The sequence below is a fragment of the Leptodactylus fuscus genome, chromosome 5 (assembly GCF_031893055.1).
Source record: "Leptodactylus fuscus isolate aLepFus1 chromosome 5, aLepFus1.hap2, whole genome shotgun sequence".
NCBI classification, from domain to species: Eukaryota; Metazoa; Chordata; class Amphibia; order Anura; family Leptodactylidae; genus Leptodactylus; species Leptodactylus fuscus.
The window spans coordinates 88280500-88301657 of record NC_134269.1 but is presented as its reverse complement, the minus strand read 5'-3'; the positions used below and the strand labels follow the sequence as shown (position 1 = coordinate 88301657).

General features: G+C 42.7%; 2 protein-coding genes across 2 annotated transcripts; one reads left to right on the top strand and one right to left on the bottom strand.

Annotated features, from left to right (window-relative positions):
* The first annotated feature begins 3334 nt into the window (after window positions 1-3334).
* LOC142204518 (olfactory receptor 5AR1-like) lies at window positions 3335-15970 on the top strand. The gene is made up of 3 exons (XM_075275834.1): window positions 3335-3449; window positions 6883-7338; window positions 15480-15970. Exons 1-3 carry the CDS (start codon window positions 3335-3337, stop codon window positions 15968-15970), a joined length of 1062 nt encoding a protein of 353 aa, XP_075131935.1.
* Window positions 15971-19932: 3962 nt separating this feature from the next.
* LOC142204517 (olfactory receptor 5D18-like) lies at window positions 19933-20901 on the bottom strand. Its single transcript, XM_075275833.1, has one exon. It carries the CDS (start codon window positions 20899-20901, stop codon window positions 19933-19935), a length of 969 nt encoding a protein of 322 aa, XP_075131934.1.
* Window positions 20902-21158: the final 257 nt, after the last annotated feature.

The following is a 21158-nucleotide window of genomic DNA, read 5'->3' as shown; positions in this document are numbered from 1 at the left end:
GTGCACACAGCAAGGTGTTTCCTTCATCCCCAGTAGCAGACAAACTCTATTAGAAATCCTATTCATTTTAGACTATAAAAAAGAACAGCAGTAAAACTAAACAGATTGTACGTTCTTACTTCAGTCACAGATTTATTGAAAAAATTTCTGTGACTGAATAACCTTTACATTTGATTGAAGCATGTGCAGAAATTGGTAACCTGTCACTTTGAACATGGGTCGGACAAGTTTGGTACAAACCACAGCTTAAATTGGTTTACAACCTTAGTGTAGAACACTCCTAAAAATCCATCTATCCAATAACTAGTTCTCTAATGCACACATAGCAGAAGTTGCATCAAAATCTCAGGTATATCTATGGAAATGAGCAGACACTTTTCTGACCATTAGACAAACCTCTTTTAAGACACTATACATGTTTAATAGACAGCACACCACCAGACACTCAACATATACACCATATAGAGACAATATGTCATTTGACCCAACTGTAGCTCAACAAGAATATTGGTGCCATTGTCGCTGGAAATGCAACACTGCCCAGTTGTAGTCGGTGAGGAACCATCCAGTGGGATATCTGCTGCAGAATACAGCAGAGTGGCTCCTATGCTGTGTGGCTCTTCTGATCCAAGTTCAGTAGTTGTAAAACTGAATAGCAGCGCTTCACCTTACACTAGGGAGAAGTAGAAGCAACGCCTTACCCTGGCGAACATGTCGTCAGTACATATACATAATTGCTGGTCCACATGTTGATGGTGACATGAACATTTCCCCAATCTCACATATCCAGGGAAGGTCCCATATTCTTTGACACATGGCTATATAAAAGGACAGTTTTCCTAGAGAAATAATGGTGGCTAGGAATTCTCCATGAAGGTTGAGTGCATGCCAGCAGTTTTGCAAAATGCAATGGAATCCACTAAGTGGCATGGCAGCAACTACACTGCCAGCAAGTTGGCCAGGTATGAGTAAGTTGCAAAACTGTCAGATGACTGGGTGCATATTGATGTTTCCTGGACATACATTCTCTTATGGATGACTGACGACAAGGAAGAAGAGGAGGAAGAGTAGTAGGTGAAACCGTTGGTGATGATAATAGTAATGACAACAATGTCCTAAGTGTAGATGTGGCCTGCCTACAAGGAAAATCACAGAGAGGAGTAAGATGGTCCTGCTCACTTTCCTTGCAAGTGACACTGCCAAAAGTTTAATTATACTTTTAATTATAATTATAATAGTAATATAATAGTAATTGGCAACAATCCTGACACTGTATGTATGTCATGCTGTTTGTTTCTTTTACAAAAAACAGGACATATATACAGAGTCACTGACGGGTAATTTACTCAAGGTACTAAACTAGATCACTGTAGGAGTAAATACTAAAACATAACTTTTACTAATATTTGTTTAAAATTGGCCTAAATAAAATGATAACACAATTGCAGTATGACTTCACTATTATCAGGCAACAATTAGTATTTTTATTGCCTTCCCTATACAGTCATCTACAAAATAACTTTTTCCCATATGTAGCTCTCAGATAGTTTGTTGAGAACCACACAGTTTACCCCTTGATATCTGGGTACTAACAAATGCAGAGACCAGAGACCCAGTTGATCAGGTAGCAATCAACATCTCCCACCAGGTGAATGAAAGCTCTGTGGTCTATATACTACATATGCAAGGCTGGCTGTGGCACAACAGGTCCCAGCCAGACCTTAAATAGCTCCATTCATCACAACGTTTTGCAGTGATGTTCACATATGCTGCTAGGTATTTCTATATTGTGGAGCCTAGATTTAGCATTGCATCCACAGTATACCAGTCACAACGTTTTGCAATGATGTTCACATATGCTGCTAGGTATTTCTATATTGTGGAGCCTGTATTTAGCATTGCATCCACAGTATACCAATAATAAGGTCTGGAGCACTTCCTAGCACTGCAGCCTAGCCACAAGCCGTAGTTTCATCTCTCCCTGTGTAGTGTTAGTCAAACTGTCTACCTTACAGCCTCATAGGAGCCCAGATGCAACACGGCCCCAGAGTTATTTAGTCTCCAATTACTCTGCTATACTAAGTTACCAGGTCCTCCCCATTTGCTTTAGAGGTCCCTGGTTTCCCCTCTACGCAGCGTTTCGCTAGGGTAACTAGCTCATCAGGAGGATATTGATATGGGAAACGATGTCTCTGCAGTTAAAACTGCAATTCCCGTGCCCCTGATGGTGGGACACGGTACCTCTGTACTGCCAGCAGTACAGAGGTACCGTTTCCCATATCAATATCCTCCTGATGAGCTAGTTACCCTAGAGAAACGCTGCGTAGAGGGGAAACCAGGGACCTCTAAAGCAAATGGGGAGGACCTGGTAACTTAGTATAGCAGAGTAATTGGAGACTAAATAACTCTGGGGCCGTGTTGCATCTGGGCTCCTATGAGGCTGTAAGGTAGACAGTTTGACTAACACTACACAGGGAGAGATGAAACTACGGCTTGTGGCTAGGCTGCAGTGCTAGGAAGTGCTCCAGACCTTATTATTGGTATACTGTGGATGCAATGCTAAATACAGGCTCCACAATATAGAAATACCTAGCAGCATATGTGAACATCATTGCAAAACGTTGTGACTGGTATACTGTGGATGCAATGCTAAATCTAGGCTCCACAATATAGAAATACCTAGCAGCATATGTGAACATCACTGCAAAACGTTGTGATGAATGGAGCTATTTAAGGTCTGGCTGGGACCTGTTGTGCCACAGCCAGCCTTGCATATGTAGTATATAGACCACAGAGCTTTCATTCACCTGGTGGGAGATGTTGATTGCTACCTGATCAACTGGGTCTCTGGTCTCTGCATTTGTTAGTACCCAGATATCAAGGGGTAAACTGTGTGGTTCTCAACAAACTATCTGAGAGCTACATATGGGAAAAAGTTATTTTGTAGATGACTGTATAGGGAAGGCAATAAAAATACTAATTGTTGCCTGATAATAGTGAAGTCATACTGCAATTGTGTTATCATTTTATTTAGGCCAATTTTAAACAAATATTAGTAAAAGTTATGTTTTAGTATTTACTCCTACAGTGATCTAGGACATATATACAGTCTGTAACTGTAAGCTTGGTCTGACCTTTCATGTCCTCATATACCTCTAGGTAATGCATATAACCTCTTAGAAGGCGAGAGTAACAGCACCAATATCTCAAGCCTCTAACTGGAAATATCGGTTTACTAGCGGTATATAAAACTGAATATGCATGAGCACATGAAAGGTCCAATTTAGTTGGAAGTGTCAAGGCAAAAAATGTAAATGCTGTAGTACCATTGTACATGGCGCAAGGGATATCTGCAGCACCAACACCGGAGAAACTTTCAGGATTAAACATCACCTGTCTTGTGATTCCAAATTCGTCATTTACGTCCTGCAGTGCCCTTGTGGCTTGCAGTACGTGGGTCGTACTATCCGAACACTTAGAGAGAGGCTGAATAAGCATCGTTCGAATGTGCTAAACAAGTTTGAAAAGCACAGTGTATCTAGACACGCCGCTCAATATCATAATGGCGAGTTTGGGGACTTCACGGTTGTTCCGGTTGACCACATTCCAGATACACACCATAATAGATTCCAGACACTTCGACGTCGTGAAATGTTTTGGATCTACCGTCTGAATTCTCTGATCCCCACAGGTCTTAATGTAGCATTGGAAGACGTGACGGGTTGATCACCCATTATATATATTTAAAAAAACTCCCCATATATTCGAGGATAAATTAGTCCATGCTTGTATGCTCCTACATTAGTCATAGGATTTTACGTCCAGCCCTTGTGGGATTTTATAATATTACTTACCTTCCGTTTTTATTATATGTATTTTATTAGCATTGGAGTCTATATTGTACTTCAACATATATTAATATGTTAGGTTTTAGACAATAATATCTAGGCCACAAAATTTGTAGCATATTTACTCCATGCTAATTGGTATCCTTGGTTGTGAAGGCCCTATATTTATGTAATATATTTTTAGATTATTACAAACTATTCCTCAATTATTTTAAAGGTTGGAGTTTATTTATTTTTTATTTTTTATATATTTTATATAATATTTATTGTCTGTGTATATCTTTTCATTTATTTATTCACTTTTTCAGTTTGTTTCCCAGATCAAATAGATGTTTCACTGCTGGTTAATTACACCTCTAGCATATCCACCAAAAACTAGCCTGAATTTAAGAAGGAATCCCTTTAAAACATTAGGGATCTTCTTCTATCTGTATACAGGCAGCCGTCTAGCAGGTCCGGCTGTTGGACACTGACGGCTCACCAATGATTCACATCATTCAAAACGTCTCGGACTGGGGCGCCATCACGGCGCATGCGCAGCCCGGCCGAGTGGACGCATGCGTACTTGAAATTCTGAGACGCGCTGCTCCGTGTCGACACAGGAGCACGTGCGTCCCAGAGCGCATGCGCCCGCGCGGGAAGCAGCGGCTTCCTTTATCCACTCCCACCAATGGTTTAAAATAATGCACCTTCCGCTGGGCCAGCAATCCATCTCCCCAGCGGTGAAGGTAAGACATACTGGTCCTTTTATCTCAGCCCTAGAAAACTTCTATTGTTCACTTGTACTTGCATACTGTCTATTAAGACCTAGCCTGACATAGTGGAGTACTGGATTCAGGTAATCTGCTCAACTAAGTGGGTTTAGATTCTTTCACAGTCACTTTACATTTTTTTTTTTATCCTCTGCTATCTGATTAAATATCTGGCCAGTAACACAAGATTTTGGGCACAAAACATAGAGATATATATACCTATTGAATGGGTCTACTTGTCTTGTGTGAATAATTTACAGTTCCCCCAATGTAGGTTTGGTTAATTTGTGACATCATTTTACGATAATGTGCCAATGTGGGGATTATGAAAAATATGGAATGGATTCCTATTCTGGGATTCATTGAGTATTGGATTGTACTATGAGTCCATGTGAATCATATAATTCTGTACGTGCTTGAGGACACAAACATATGTGGTCAGATGGATGTTTGGGTCTTTTGTTTTTATTATATTGTTTTATCTATGAATATGGAATATAGCCAAGAAAGGAGATGTTACATTTTATTTTATCTGTTTGTAGTAACTATTACACCTGAAGAAGGGCGTGGTTTAACGCCCGAAACGCGTTGTGTGTGAGTTCGTTGAATAATAAAACCGTATTATCCAATCATTGAGAAGAGCGCAGTTCCTTATTACCGGATTTACGATCGAATCCGGTTTGTTGGTCCTTTCAATTGTAAAAGGAAGAAGAGGAGGAAGAGTAGTAGGTGAAACCGTTGGTGATGATAATAGTAATGACAACAATGTCCTAAGTGTAGATGTGGCCTGCCTACAAGGAAAATCACAGAGAGGAGTAAGATGGTCCTGCTCACTTTCCTTGCAAGTGACACTGCCAAAAGTTTAATTATACTTTTAATTATAATTATAATAGTAATATAATAGTAATTGGCAACAATCCTGACACTGTATGTATGTCATGCTGTTTGTTTCTTTTACAAAAAACAGGACATATATACAGTCTGTAACTGTAAGCTTGGTCTGACCTTTCATGTCCTCATATACCTCTAGGTAATGCATATAACCTCTTAGAAGCCGAGAGTAACAGCACCGATATCTCAAGCCTCTAACTGGAAATATCGGTTTACTAGCGGTATATAAAACTGAATATGCATGAGCACATGAAAGGTCCAATTTAACAAATGGAGATTGTGCATCACTGTTTATTAGTTGCAAAAACACTGCAATCGATTTAGCTATGGCGGAAATGCCACAGTGGCAAAAACCAGAGTGTTTTACAGTATCTGCCAAGTGAATGGGATTCTGTCTCATCTCATTCACACCTTGCAGAAAAATATCCGCAGTGGAAATTCTGTGATTTAAAAAACCACTACGTTTTTGAAAACTGCAGCTGTTCATTATATCTATGCAAACGCTGGCTGTTTCTATACAGGTATAATACCAATAGACTTTCTGTGAAAAGCACTGCATAATAAAATGTGATATGTTTCCTACGCAGTTTCTTCCGCAGCGCTTTTTGGCCGCAGTTTGCTACATTGGGCTTTGGCCTAAGAGATTTTTCAGATTAGCACAGGTTGTGAGACTATTTATTGGATAAACAAAAAAAATCCCTTAATAAACTGAGATTTTTTTCAGTTTAGCAGGGTACGTCACACTCATTATTGGGTGAGAAAAAAAATAAACCCTTTAACTAACAGATTTTTCTTTTAGAGTGGCAGTTTGTATGTGCTTAATGAAAAAAAAAATTAATTCTTGCCCCCCCAAAAATGTCACTAACAGGACTGACTTTGTCAGTAATAACTCTGCAAGACACTCTCTGTGGACAGTCAAAGGTCAAACTGTTGTATTGTAAAAAAGACATGGACAAAATTAGATTGTTTGCCAATGCAAGGGTTAATTGGCCATTGTCTGTACCGTCACCCCTTTCCCCATTTTATTAATAAAAATAGATAAAAACTAATACCAAAAATAAGGTGGAATTAGATAGAATTTTTTTTTCTAAGTTATCTATTTTTTTTTTAAATGATTACAACAAAATTACCGTATTCTATTTTTTCTGCACGGTGACCAACACAAAAATGAAGCCCATCAAACAATTACTTTTTTTTTTATTTTTTCTTCAAAATCTACCCCATTAATCTTTTTTTTCAACTTTCAAGTATTTTGTATTAAATGGTGCTATTAGAAAGTAAAATGCAATGGGTTTCAGGAAGGGGTTAACAATAGCAGCCATAGAGCAGTACTGTACTAAAGTCTTCAATGGTGTCTATAGCATTTTAAAGTAGTTTAATCTATTTTACAGGTCATGATGTGAATAATAAATCATCCGAGAACTATTTTACCTTGCTAGGATTTAGTGACCAAGCCAGTCTCCAGTTGTTCCTCTTCCCATTGTTTCTGTCCATGTATCTAATCACTGTTGCTGGGAATCTGGGCATTATACTGCTTATAGTGACTGACACTCAGCTGCATAGCCCAATGTATTTTTTCCTTTCTAATTTGGCATTCATTGATTTTTGGTATTCTTCAGGCATTGCACCCAAAATGTTGGTTGATTTAGTTACAGTGGAGAAGAGTATATCGTACATTGGATGTGCATGTCAAATGTATTTCTTTATTGCTCTAGGGAGTACTGAGAGTTTTCTCCTTGCAGCCATGGCGTTCGATCGCTATACAGCAATATGTAATCCTCTTCTTTATCTGAGGATCATGACCAGGATGAAGTGTCTTCAGCTGCTTAGTGGATCCTATGTCGCCGGTAGAGATGAGCGAACAGTGTTCTATCGAACTCATGTTCGATCGGATATTAGGCTGTTCGGCATGTTCGAATCGAATCGAACACCGCGTGGTAAAGTGCGCCATTACTCGATTCCCCTCCCACCTTCCCTGGCGCCTTTTTTGCTCCAATAACAGCGCAGGGTAGGTGGGACAGGAACTACGACACCGGTGACGTTGAAAAAAGTAGGCAAAACCCATTGGCTGCCGAAAACATGTGACCTCTAATTTAAAAGAACAGCGCCGCCCAGCTTCGCGTCATTCTGAGCTTGCAATTCACCGGGGACGGAGGTTTCCGTCCAGTTAGCTAGGGGTTAGATTCTGGGTAGGCAGGGACAGGCTAGATAGGAAGGAGAAGACAACCACAACAGCTCTTGTAAGAGCTAAATTCCAGGGAGAAGCTTGTCAGTGTAACGTGGCACTGACGGGCTCAATCGCCGCAACCCAGCTTTCCCAGGATCCTGAATGGAATACACTGTCAGTGTATTCCCGTATACCCGATATATACCCCCGATACCCGTTCCAACGGTGTGCCCCCCCACCTTCACCCCAGAAATACCCTGCAAGTCCCCTAGCAATAGAATTGGGGCTATATACACCAACAATTTTTACTACTGGTATACAGTGCCATTGTCTGACTGGGAATTCAAAGAATATATTGGGGTTATAAATACCCTCATTTCTTGCTACTGCCATATAGTGCCAGTTTCTGACTGGTAATTCAAAGAATATATTGGGGTTACGTGCACCCACAATTTTTACTACTGGTATACAGTGCCATTGTCTGACTGGGAATTCAAAGAATATATTGGGAATACAAATACCCTCATTTCTTGCTACTGCCATATAGTGCCAGTTTCTGACTGGTAATTCAAAGAATATATTGGGGTTACGTGCACCCACAATTTTTACTACTGGTATACAGTGCCATTGTCTGACTGGGAATTCAAAGAATATATTGGGGTTATAAATACCCTCATTTCTTGCTACTGCCATATAGTGCCAGTTTCTGACTGGTAATTCAAAGAATATATTGGGGTTACGTGCACCCACAATTTTTACTACTGGTATACAGTGCCATTGTCTGACTGGGAATTCAAAGAATATATTGGGGTTATAAATACCCTCATTTCTTGCTACTGCCATATAGTGCCAGTTTCTGACTGGTAATTCAAAGAATATATTGGGGTTACGTGCACCCACAATTTTTACTACTGGTATACAGTGCCATTGTCTGACTGGGAATTCAAAGAATATATTGGGAATACAAATACCCTCATTTCTTGCTACTGCCATATAGTGCCAGTTTCTGACTGGTAATTCAAAGAATATATTGGGGTTACGTGCACCCACAATTTTTACTACTGGTATACAGTGCCATTGTCTGACTGGGAATTCAAAGAATATATTGGGTTTATAAATACCCTCATTTCTTGCTACTGCCATATAGTGCCAGTTTCTGACTGGTAATTCAAAGAATATATTGGGGTTACGTGCACCCACAATTTTTACTACTGGTATACAGTGCCATTGTCTGACTGGGAATTCAAAGAATATATTGGGAATACAAATATCCTCATTTCTTGCTACTGCCATATAGTGCCAGTTTCTGACTGGTAATTCAAAGAATATATTGGGGTTACGTGCACCCACAATTTTTACTACTGGTATACAGTGCCAATTTCTAACTAGGAATTCAAAATGCGCAAGGCTCCCGGAAAGGGACGTGGACGAGGCCGTGGGCGAGGTCGGGGGAATGGTTCTGGGGAGCAAGGTAGCAGTGAAGCCACAGGGCGTCCCGTGCCTACTCCTGTGGGGCAGCAAGCATTGCGCCACTCCACAGTGCCAGGGTTGCTTGCCACATTAACTAAACTGCAGGGTACAAACCTTAGTAGGCCCGAGAACCAGGAACAGGTCTTGCAATGGCTGTCAGAGAACGCTTACAGCACATTGTCCAGCAGCCAGTCAGACTCTGCCTCCTCTCCTCCTATTACCCAACAGTCTTGTCTTCCTTCCTCCCAAAATTCCGAAGCTTTACAGAACAATAACCCAAACTGTCCCTGCTCCCCAGAGCTGTTCTCCGCTCCTTTCATTGTCCCTCAACCTGCCTCTCCACGTCACGATTCCACGAACCTAACAGAGGAGCATCTGTGTCCAGATGCTCAAACACTAGAGTCTCCTCCATCTCCGTTCGATTTGGTGGTGGATGACCAGCAACCCACCCTCATCGACGATGATGTGACGCAGTTGCCGTCAGGGCATCCAGTTGACCGGCGCATTGTGCGGGAGGAGGAGATGAGACAGGAGTTGGAAGAGGAAGTGGTGGATGATGAGGACACTGACCCGACCTGGACAGGGGGGATGTCAAGCGGGGAAAGTAGTGTGGATGTTGAGGCAGGTGCAGCACCAAAAAGGGTAGCTAGAGGCAGAGGCAGAGGTCAGCAGCTTAGGCGAAGCCAGGCCACACCCGGAATCTCCCAAGATGTTCCAGTTCGTACCCAGCCCCGAAAAACTCCCACCTCGAGGGCACGTTTCTCGAAGGTGTGGAGTTTTTTCAAGGAATGCGCCGAGGACAGATATAGTGTTGTCTGCACAATTTGCCTCTCGAAATTGATTAGGGGCTCTGAGAAGAGCAACCTGTCCACCACTTCAATGCGCCGTCATTTGGAATCCAAGCACTGGAATCAGTGGCAGGCAGCAACGGCAGGACAAAGGCCGCCTGCCGTTCACGCCACTGCCTCTGCCACTGCCTCTGCCTCTGCCACTGCCACTGCTGACTGTGCTGGCGATGCACTCCAGAGGACGAGCCAGGACACCACTTCATCTGCCTCCGCCACTTTGTTGACTTCTCCCTCATCCTCCCCTGTTCCTGTCTTATCTCCTTCTCCTGCACCATCAAAGGCACCATCAGGCGCTTCTTTACAACAACCCACCATCTCTCAGACATTGGAGCGGCGGCAGAAATACACTGCTAACCACCCACACGCGCAAGCCTTGAACGCCAACATCGCTAAACTGCTGGCCCAGGAGATGTTGGCGTTCCGGCTTGTTGAAACTCCCGCCTTCCTGGACCTGATGGCAACTGTGGCACCTCGCTATGCCGTCCCTAGCCGTCACTACTTCTCCCGGTGTGCCGTCCCCGCCTTGCACCAGCACGTGTCACTCAACATCAGGCAGGCCCTTAGTTCCGCGCTTTGCACAAAGGTCCACTTGACCACCGACGCGTGGACAAGTGCATGCGGACAGGGACGCTACATTTCACTGACGGCACACTGGGTGAATGTAGTTGAGGCTGGGACTGCTTCCCAAACTGGCCCGGTGTACCTCGTCTCCCCGCCTAACATTCCTGGCAGGGACACGAGAAGAACACCCCCCTCCTCCTCTACCGCCTCCTCCTCCGCCACCGCCTCCTCCTCCGCCACCGCCTCCTCCTCCGCTGTTAGATTGACCCCAGCTACGAGTTGGAAACGTTGCAGCACTGGCGTTGGTAGACGTCAGCAGGCTGTGCTGAAGCTGATCAGCTTGGGGGACAGACAGCACACTGCCTCCGAGGTGAGGGATGCCCTCCTCGATGAGACGGCAATATGGTTTGAGCCGCTGCACCTGGGCCCAGGCATGGTCGTTTGTGATAACGGCCGGAACCTGGTAGCAGCTCTGGAGCTTGCCGGACTCCAACATGTTCCATGCCTGGCCCACGTCTTCAACCTAGTGGTGCAACGTTTCCTAAAGAGCTACCCCAATGTTCCAGAGCTACTGGTGAAAGTGCGGCGCATGTGCGCCCACTTTCGCAAGTCGACAGTAGCCGCTGCTAGCTTAAAATCTCTCCAGCAACGCCTGCATGTGCCACAACACCGGCTTTTGTGCGACGTCCCCACACGCTGGAACTCAACGTTTCAGATGTTGAATAGAGTGGTTGAGCAGCAGAGACCTTTGATGGAATACCAGCTACAAAACCCTAGGGTGCCACAAAGTCAGCTGCCTCAGTTTCACATCCATGAGTGGCCATGGATGAGAGACCTTTGTGACATCCTACGGGTCTTTGAGGAGTCCACAAGGAGGGTGAGCTCTGAGGATGCGATGGTGAGCCTTACAATCCCGCTCTTGTGTGTTCTGAGAGAATCCCTGATTGACATCAGGGATAACTCAGATCACACAGAGGAGTTAGGGATAGCATCCGATCCGTCACAGCTGGAGAGTAGGTCCACACATCTGTCCGCTTCACTGCGTTTAATGGAGGAGGAGGAGGAGGAGGAGGAGGAGGAGGAAGAAGAGTTGTCCGATGATGTGATGGTGATACAGGAGGCTTCCGGGCAACTTCGAATCGTCCCATTGTTGCAGCGCGGATGGGTAGACATGGAGGATGAGGAGGAAATGGAGATTGAACTTTCCGGTGGGGCCAGAGGAGTCATGCCAACTAACACTGTGGCAGACATTGCTGAGTTCATGTTGGGGTGCTTTACAACCGACAAGCGTATTGTCAAAATCATGGAGGACAACCAGTACTGGATCTTTGCTATCCTTGACCATCGGTATAAAAACAACATCTCGTCTTTTATTCCGGTAGAGGGGAGGGCCAATCGCATCAATGCTTGCCACAGGCAATTGGTGCAGAATATGATGGAGATGTTTCCAGCATGTGACGTTGGCGGCAGGGAGGGCAGTTCCTCCAGTAGGCAACCAAGTTCTCACCGGTCCACACAAACGAGGGGCACACTGTCTAAGGTCTGGGACACCTTGATGGCACCCCCTCGCCAAAGTGCCGCCACGGAGGGTCCTAGTGTCACCAGGCGTGAGAAGTATAGGCGCATGTTGCGGGAATACCTTTCCGACCACAGCCCTGTCCTCTCCGACCCCTCTGCGCCCTACACGTATTGGGTGTCGAAGTTGGACCTGTGGCTTGAACTTGCCCTATATGCCTTGGAGGTGCTGTCCTGTCCTGCCACCAGCGTCCTATCTGAGAGGGTGTTCAGTGCAGCCGGTGGCATCATCACTGACAAGCGCACCCGTCTGTCAGCTGAGAGTGCCGACCGGCTCACTTTGATAAAAATGAACCACCACTGGGTAGAGCCGTCATTTTTGTGCCCACCTGTGTAAAGCACCCCAACATGAAACTCCATGTCTGTACTCAACCTCTCCAATCCCTCCGCATCCTCATACTCATCCACCATAAGCGTTGCACAATTCTGCTAATACTAGGCTCCCTCCACCCAGATTTCCCCCAACTCTGCTGGTTAGAGGCTCCCTCCACCCTGATTTCCACCAACTCTGCTGGTTAGAGGCTCCCTCCACCATGAATTTCCCAAAACTTGGCTGTTTAGAGGCTCCCTCCACCATTAATTGGTCCAAACTGGGCTGGTTAGAGGCTCCCTCCACCATGAATTTGCCCAAACTGGGCTGTTTAGAGGCTCCCTCCACCATGAATTGGTCCAAACTGGGCTGGTTAGAGGCTCCCTCCACCATTAATTGGTCCAAACTTGGCTGTTTAGAGGCTCCCTCCACCATTAATTGGTCCAAACTGGGCTGGTTAGAGGCTCCCTCCACCATGAATTTGCCCAAACTGGGCTGTTTAGAGGCTCCCGCCACCATGAATTTGCCCAAACTGGGCTGGTTAGAGGCTCCCTCCACCATGAATTGGTCCAAACTGGGGTTTTTAGAGGCTCCCTCCACCATGAATTGGTCCAAACTTGGCTGTTTAGAGGCTCCCTCCACCATTAATTGGTCCAAACTGGGCTGGTTAGAGGCTCCCTCCACCATGAATTGGTCCAAACTGGGTTTTTTAGAGGCTCCCTCCACCATGAATTTGCCCAAACTGGGCTGTTTAGAGGCTCCCTCCACCATGAATTGGTCCAAACTGGGGTTTTTAGGGGCTCCCTCCACCATGAATTTCCCAAAACTTGGCTGTTTAGAGGCTCCCTCCACCATTAATTGGTCCAAACTGGGCTGGTTAGAGGCTCCCTCCACCATGAATTTGCCCAAACTGGGCTGTTTAGAGGCTCCCTCCACCATGAATTGGTCCAAACTGGGTTTTTTAGAGGCTCCCTCCACCATGAATTGGTCCAAACTGGGCTGTTTAGAGGCTCCCTCCACCATGAATTTGCCCAAACTGGGCTGTTTAGAGGCTCCCTCCACCATGAATTTGCCCAAACTGGGCTGGTTAGAGGCTCCCTCCACCATGAATTGGTCCAAGCTGGGTTTTTTAGAGGCTCCCTCCACCATGAATTTGCCCAAACTGGGCTGGTTAGAGGCTCCCTCCACCATGAATTGGTCCAAACTGGGCTGGTTAGAGGCTCCCTCCACCATTAATTGGTCCAAACTGGGCTGTTTAGAGGCTCCCTCCACCATGAATTTGCCCAAACTGGGCTGGTTAGAGGCTCCCTCCACCATTAATTGGTCCAAACTGGGCTGGTTAGAGGCTCCCTCCACCATGAATTTGCCCAAACTGGGCTGTTTAGAGGCTCCCTCCACCATGAATTGGTCCAAGCTGGGTTTTTTAGAGGCTCCCTCCACCATGAATTTGCCCAAACTGGGCTGGTTAGAGGCTCCCTCCACCATGAATTGGTCCAAACTGGGCTGGTTAGAGGCTCCCTTCACCATTAATTGGTCCAAACTGGGCTGTTTAGAGGCTCCCTCCACCATGAATTTGCCCAAACTGGGCTGGTTAGAGGCTCCCTCCACCATTAATTGGTCCAAACTGGGCTGGTTAGAGGCTCCCTCCACCATGAATTTGCCCAAACTGGGCTGTTTAGAGGCTCCCTCCACCATGAATTGGTCCAAACTGGGTTTTTTAGAGGCTCCCTCCACCATGAATTGGTCCAAACTGGGCTGTTTAGAGGCTCCCTCCACCATGAATTTGCCCAAACTGGGCTGTTTAGAGGCTCCCTCCACCATGAATTTGCCCAAACTGGGCTGGTTAGAGGCTCCCTCCACCATGAATTGGTCCAAGCTGGGTTTTTTAGAGGCTCCCTCCACCATGAATTTGCCCAAACTGGGCTGGTTAGATGCTCCCTCCACCATGAATTGGTCCAAACTGGGCTGGTTAGAGGCTCCCTCCACCATGAATTTGCCCAAACTGGGCTGGTTAGAGGCTCCTTCCACCATGAATTGGTCCAAGCTGGGTTTTTTAGAGGCTCCCTCCACCATGAATTTGCCCAAACTGGGCTGGTTAGAGGCTCCCTCCACCATGAATTGGTCCAAACTGGGCTGGTTAGAGGCTCCCTCCACCATTAATTGGTCCAAACTGGGCTGTTTAGAGGCTCCCTCCACCATGAATTTGCCCAAACTGGGCTGGTTAGAGGCTCCCTCCACCATGAATTGGTCCAAACTGGGCTGGTTAGAGGCTCCCTCCACCATGAATTTCCCAAAACTTGGCTGTTTAGAGGCTCCCTCCACCATTAATTGGTCCAAACTGGGCTGGTTAGAGGCTCCCTCCACCATGAATTTGCCCAAACTGGGCTGTTTAGAGGCTCCCTCCACCATGAATTGGTCCAAACTGGGTTTTTTAGAGGCTCCCTCCACCATGAATTTGCCCAAACTGGGCTGGTTAGAGGCTCCCTCCACCATGAATTGGTCCAAACTGGGGTTTTTAGAGGCTCCCTCCACCATGAATTTGCCCAAACTGGGGTGTTTAGAGGCTCCCTCCACCATGAATTTGCCCAAACTCTGCTGGTTAGAGGCTCAATCCACCCTGATTTTCAAAACAAATGTTGGTGCCAACCTCAACTTACTACAAGGGCCAAATTCACTGCTGGTGACAAGCTCTCCTCACTGCAAGTGCCAAATACACATGTTTCAAGGTGTTTTCCTACTGTCAGAGAGGTGGTATTGAGTGTGTAAAGTGTGTAGTTGTTAGGCTGTGATGTTGTAGAGGGTCTTTGGTGTGTTAGATGCCCCCAGACATGCTTCCCCTGCTGTCCCAGTGTCATTCCAGAGGTGTTGGCATCATTTCCTGGGGTGTCATAGTGGACTTGGTGACCCTCCAGACACGGATTTGGGTTTCCCCCTTAACGAGTATCTGTTCCCCATAGACTATAATGGGGTTCGAAACCCATTCGAACACACGAACATTGAGCGGCTGTTCGAATCGAATTTCGAACCTCGAACATTTTAGTGTTTGCTCATCTCTAGTCGCCGGCTTTCTTCACTCTTTAATACAAACATGTTGTACCTTTCGTCTTTCATTCTGTGGTTCTCATTTGATTCGCCATTTCTTATGTGACATTCCTCCTTTGCTAAAACTGTCCTGTTCTGACACCACTGTCAATGAGCTCATCCTCTCTTTTTTTGCATCTTTGGTCACTGTAATTTCCATCGTTGTCATTGTATTGTCTTATGCTTCCATTTTACATGCTGTATTTAGAAGTAACTCTTCCACAGGAAGACATAAAGCCTTCTCCACTTGTGGTTCTCACTTCATTTGTGTGATTCTGTTCTATAGTACAATTCTCTTTATGTACCTGAGGCCTAGTTCTGTCTATTCCTTGGAACAAGATCGAATTGTTTCAGTAGTTTACACATTGATAATTCCTATGCTGAACCCTATCATATACAGTTTACGGAATCGAGAAATGAAGCTTGCGCTGAAACGGACAAAAGCCTTTCATGTCCGTGTAAAATGAACAAATATTACATATTACATACGGTATATATTACAATATGTACAGACATCTCACATATGAAATTATTTCTCTGCATTGCCAGCAGAAAAAAAGCATTGCAGTGAGCAAAATTTAATCTAGAGACAAAATACGAGCCATGTCCAATCAGGTACACATTCAGGCACTCCTTCTTCAGTACATGAATGCCTAGAACATCTTGACTAAACTTTATTGATCCTTTGTGAGAGGAATGGGGAAAAAACACCAATTTTCACATTGTTTGTTACATTATAAATTTTGTATTGCTCGCTGTAACATTATGCTTATCATATTGGGGAGTATACGTACTGCAACATCAAATGTATTTATTTATTTATTTTTTACAGGAGACATCTGTATAGCAATTTCTGATAACTCAGCTGTGTAGCAAAAGAAAATTGTCACTGTATAATACATTTCCCCCAAGTTTTTCCACCTGTATAAGCTCTCTTCTTCATCCCCTCTCCATAGGCTTCTATTATACAGATTTGATCACTAGCAGAAGGTGATAATATACTTTATCAAAGTACAGTCATGGCTGTAAATGTTACTCCCAGAAAATGATTGCAAATACACTTTTCTGTATACAAGTTTATTTCTTTTGTGTGTATTGCAACAACACAAAATCAGAGAAAAAAATAACATAAATTATGTAATTTTACGCAAATCTCCAAAAATGGGCTGGACAGAATTATTGGCACCCTCCACTTAATATTTGGTTTTAGATCCTTTGGAAAAAAAATAACTGAAATCATTAGCTTCCTATAACCATCAACAAGCTTCTTCTACCTCTCACCTGGAATTTTAGACCATTCTTATTTTCCAAACTTCTCCAGGTCTTTCACATTAGAAGATATTGATATTGCTAGTCTGTATGGATTTTCTATCGATTTAAGAAATTCATGATTAAATCACTACTATAACTCATCACTGGAGAGCTCCATTTTGTTTTCTTATATGTGAACAGTGCCTTCTCCTAATTGCAATTTTAAGATCTCTCCACAGTTGTTCATTGTGATTTAGAACTGGATTCATTGCTGGTCACTTCAGAACTCTCCAGCTCTTTGTTTATACCTATGATGTGCTTTACCAAAAAGCTCTATCTTGGTCTCTGCTGTCTTCAAGACAATTTCATTCAAATATCAATGGATAGTTTGCGCTGACACTGATGCACCCTGAGCTTTCTTTGGAACTTGATTGGGGCTGCTTATTCACCTTTCATCAATTTTTCTCTTCCATCCATGTCTGGGGAGATTAGCTACAGTGCCAGAGGTTGTAAACTTCTTGATTATGTTGAGCACCGTGGACAAAGGAACATCAAGATCTCTAGAGATGGTCTTGTAACCTTGGGATTGTTGATATTTTTTCACAAATTTGGTTCTCAAGTCCTTAGACAGTTCTCTTCTCCTCTTTCTGTTCTCCATTCTTAGGCCTAGTTCACATCTGCGTTTGGTAGTCCGCATGGGGACCTCCCCAAATGAAATAAAAAATAAAAAACATACTCACCTGTTTCTGGTGCTCTGGTGTCTCCCAGCACAGTCCTGCTTTTTTCTTTTCACAGTAGTCCCCACCACACTCAATCATCAGCCTCAGCAAATGACATGGGACATCATTCCCTGTGATAACCCATGTCCTTTGCTTAGGTTGCTGATTGGTCTCAGAAATCACATGAATGCTGAGGCTAATTATCAGTCTAAGGAAAAAGACACAAGATGTCATTGCCGGTGAGGACGTCTGGCAAAACAAGACAGTGGAACAGCAAGACCAGCCAGAGCTGGAAGGTCACCAGACCACCGGGGACAGGTAAGTTTAGTTTTTTGTTAATTTTTTCTTGTAGCACATGGGCGCTGACATTTTGGGGAGGATCACTGGTCCCCAGAATGAGATTCAGGGCTGGCATTCACTTTTATTGCAGGCTGCCCTACACGGAATGTAATAAAAGTGCCAGCATTTTGCAATGCATTAAAGTTGTAATGCATTGCGTTAGTGATCAGACACCCTGTGATCTAATAAATACAGTAAAAAAAAAGAAAAAGGAATTAAAGATCAAATCACCCACCTTTCCCTAGAAAACACATAAAAGTAAAAAAACACACAGTGATAAACTGTGTCTGAAAATGCCTGGTCTACAAAATTTTACAAAAAAATGTAAAGGGAGAAAAATAATCAAAGGAACCAAACTGATGTTTTTTCTCTAGTCCTGCAAAAAAGACACTATATGCATCCCAGTTCATGGAAATATAAAATGTCTGAATATGACAACGCCAAGAAAATGGGGATTTTTTTGAGTTTTTTTAAAGGGTTCCAACATAAATAAAACTATATAGCAAATCTCATGCACTTATTGCGGAAGAATTTGTGCAGGGGACAAGCTGTGATTTTCAAAATTGTCGCAGAACACACCAGTAGTTTCCCTGCAGAGGAAACCTCTGCAGACTTTCTGTGAAAAGTGATTGGGGAAAAATTGAGATGTGTTGCTGCCAAATTTTTACCTACAGCATTTTTTTTTTCTACGGCCCTCTTCGTGGGTCCTAAGCCCAAATTTGGTATCCCCAGAATCATATCCCATTGTGTGAAATTATTTTCTTTGTAATGTATCTTTCTGTCTGTATTTGAACCCTACAAATTGTACAGCGCTGCGGAATATGTTGGCGCTATATAAATAAAATGTATTATTATTATTATTATTATTATTATTATTATTATAGAATACAGGTTACAAAAGCTGTCAAGTATGTACTGTCCTTACAATTAACAAGGGGTTAAGTAAAATGAAAAAATTAACCCTTAAGTACTATCATGGTGTCTATCATAATGATGTGTGTATTATAGTGGTGTATGATAGACACCATGATAGTACTTAAGGGTTAATTTCCTTCACTCACTGAATCTTGTATTCACCCTTCACTAAGGCTTCAAATTGATCTTAAATCACACCCCCTCATTATTATTGAAGTCATTTGTCGATCACAGGACATTGGATAAATAAGGGAAGACAAGTCCCATGATTAGTAATTGTTCCGTTTTTTAATTGCATAGGATGGGAGTTATTTACTCTTGGAACATTTATTTGTCCTTTTGGTCAACTTGGGAAAGTTGTATAGACCAGACCCAAGTGAGAAAACACACCCTGTCTGGTATACAATTAAGGATTTCCCTGGATAGTTCAAAGACTCATATTGATAAACAAAAACTACAATGAAATACCACTGACATATACATTTTTAGTTTCATGACATTACATAATCACACATGGGAAATATTATAAAGCATTGTACAACTGATCAAGCAATCGCATAGTCTATCCCCCTAGAGGGACTAAAAAAAGGCTAATAAAGATACATAAAGGTCTATAAACATGTAAAACCAAGACAAATATTAAAACAACCCTATTTTCCTCGCAATAGCGAGACAATAAGAAATAAACATATAATCAGAAATATATGAACTATTACACAAATATGAGATTTTTTAACCTACATGCTGAACACTATAGCTTTTTAAAAAAAACAAACAGATTGTCAGGACTGTAGGGTTTTTTTTTTTTCACCTTGAATCCCATAAATTCAAAGTGGTACCAATAAAAACTAAAACTCTCCCTGCAAAATATAAGCTCTCATACAGCTCTGCCATTGGGAAAAAAAAGAAGCTAGGAGTATCAGATATAGCACACAATTTTTTTTTACATTGTTTTAAAAGTAGCAAAGCAAAAATCATTTCAATGTGTTATGTGTTGTTTTCCCATTGCATTCTGCAAATAATTTTGTGTAATAGTTTCTTAATGCATGACATGGAACACTAAATTGCACCAATAAAAAATACAAATTGTACCAGAAAAAAAAGAACTCCTATGGCTTTATCAATAGAAAAATTAAAAGTTGGTTCTTAAAAATACAGGAATACAGGAATACCGGAAAAATGTAGAAAAAAAATTGGCTATGGCGTCAAGGGGTTAAAGGAATTCTACTAGATGTGACTGTTTGGAATGATCGTTTTATAGCTAATTTAATATCTTTGTTTCTTAAGCTATAAATCAGTGGATTTAACATAGGTAGTACCACCGTATAAAAGACAGTTGCCATATTTACATTATCTCTAGAGGATGGAGACTTTGGAGTAAGATACACATATAGGACTGTACTATAAAGTAATGTTACTGCTATCATATGTGAGATACATGTAGAATAGGCCTTTTGCCGTCCTTCTCGAGTTGTTAGTTTTAGAATAGTAATAAAAATTGACACATAAGACCCAAGAATAACCACAATGGAAGGTACTGTGAGTGAAGATGAAAAAATGAGCAGAACAATTTCATTTATTGTGGTATCTGTACAAGAGATACTTAATAATGGAGGGAAATCACAAACAAAGTGATGGAGGACATTGGACTCACAGAAAGAAAGATGAAAGGTGCAGCAAGTCTCTATCAGAGAATGAAAGAGTCCAGTGCTGTAAGCTCCAATCATCAATCGAAGGCACATCTTCTGCTGCATTATCAGGTTATAGTTTAATGGGTTACAGATTGCCACGTAACGGTCATAAGCCATAACAGCAAAAAGGATACATTCAGTGCTCCCGAGAGCACAAAAAATGAAGAGCTGGACGGCACAACTAAGGTAAGAGATAGACGTCTTATTGAAATACAGGCCCACAAGCATCTTTGGAGCAATGTCGGAAGCATATATAACATCTATAAAAGAGAGATTGCTCAGAAAAAAATACATTGGTGTATGAAATATTTTATTGCTACAAACAAGATAAACAATCCCAATGTTTCCAAGAACAGAAACAGTATAAATAATTAAAAACACAACAAATAAACATACACTTTGGTAAGGCCTATCAGAAAAGCCAAGAAGGACAAACTCGTGTACTAGTGACAGGTTCTTGTCTTCTAAAATTCCCATTGACATTTTATGAAGAAATCTCTGAAAATAATAATAAAGATAATAATAATAATAATAATAATAATAATAGTTATTCTGCATAGAAACATTCTTTTTATAGTGAAATCAATTTGAGTTGATACCAGAATTTGTACAGAAAAATGGTCTTTTATGGAAGTGGTTCCCTCAAAGAAAAGAGTATACATAATGTAGGATAAAGTATCTAAGTCAGCAAGCATACACAGCCCAAAAAAACCACTAATAATGAAATAACTTCCAAAAAT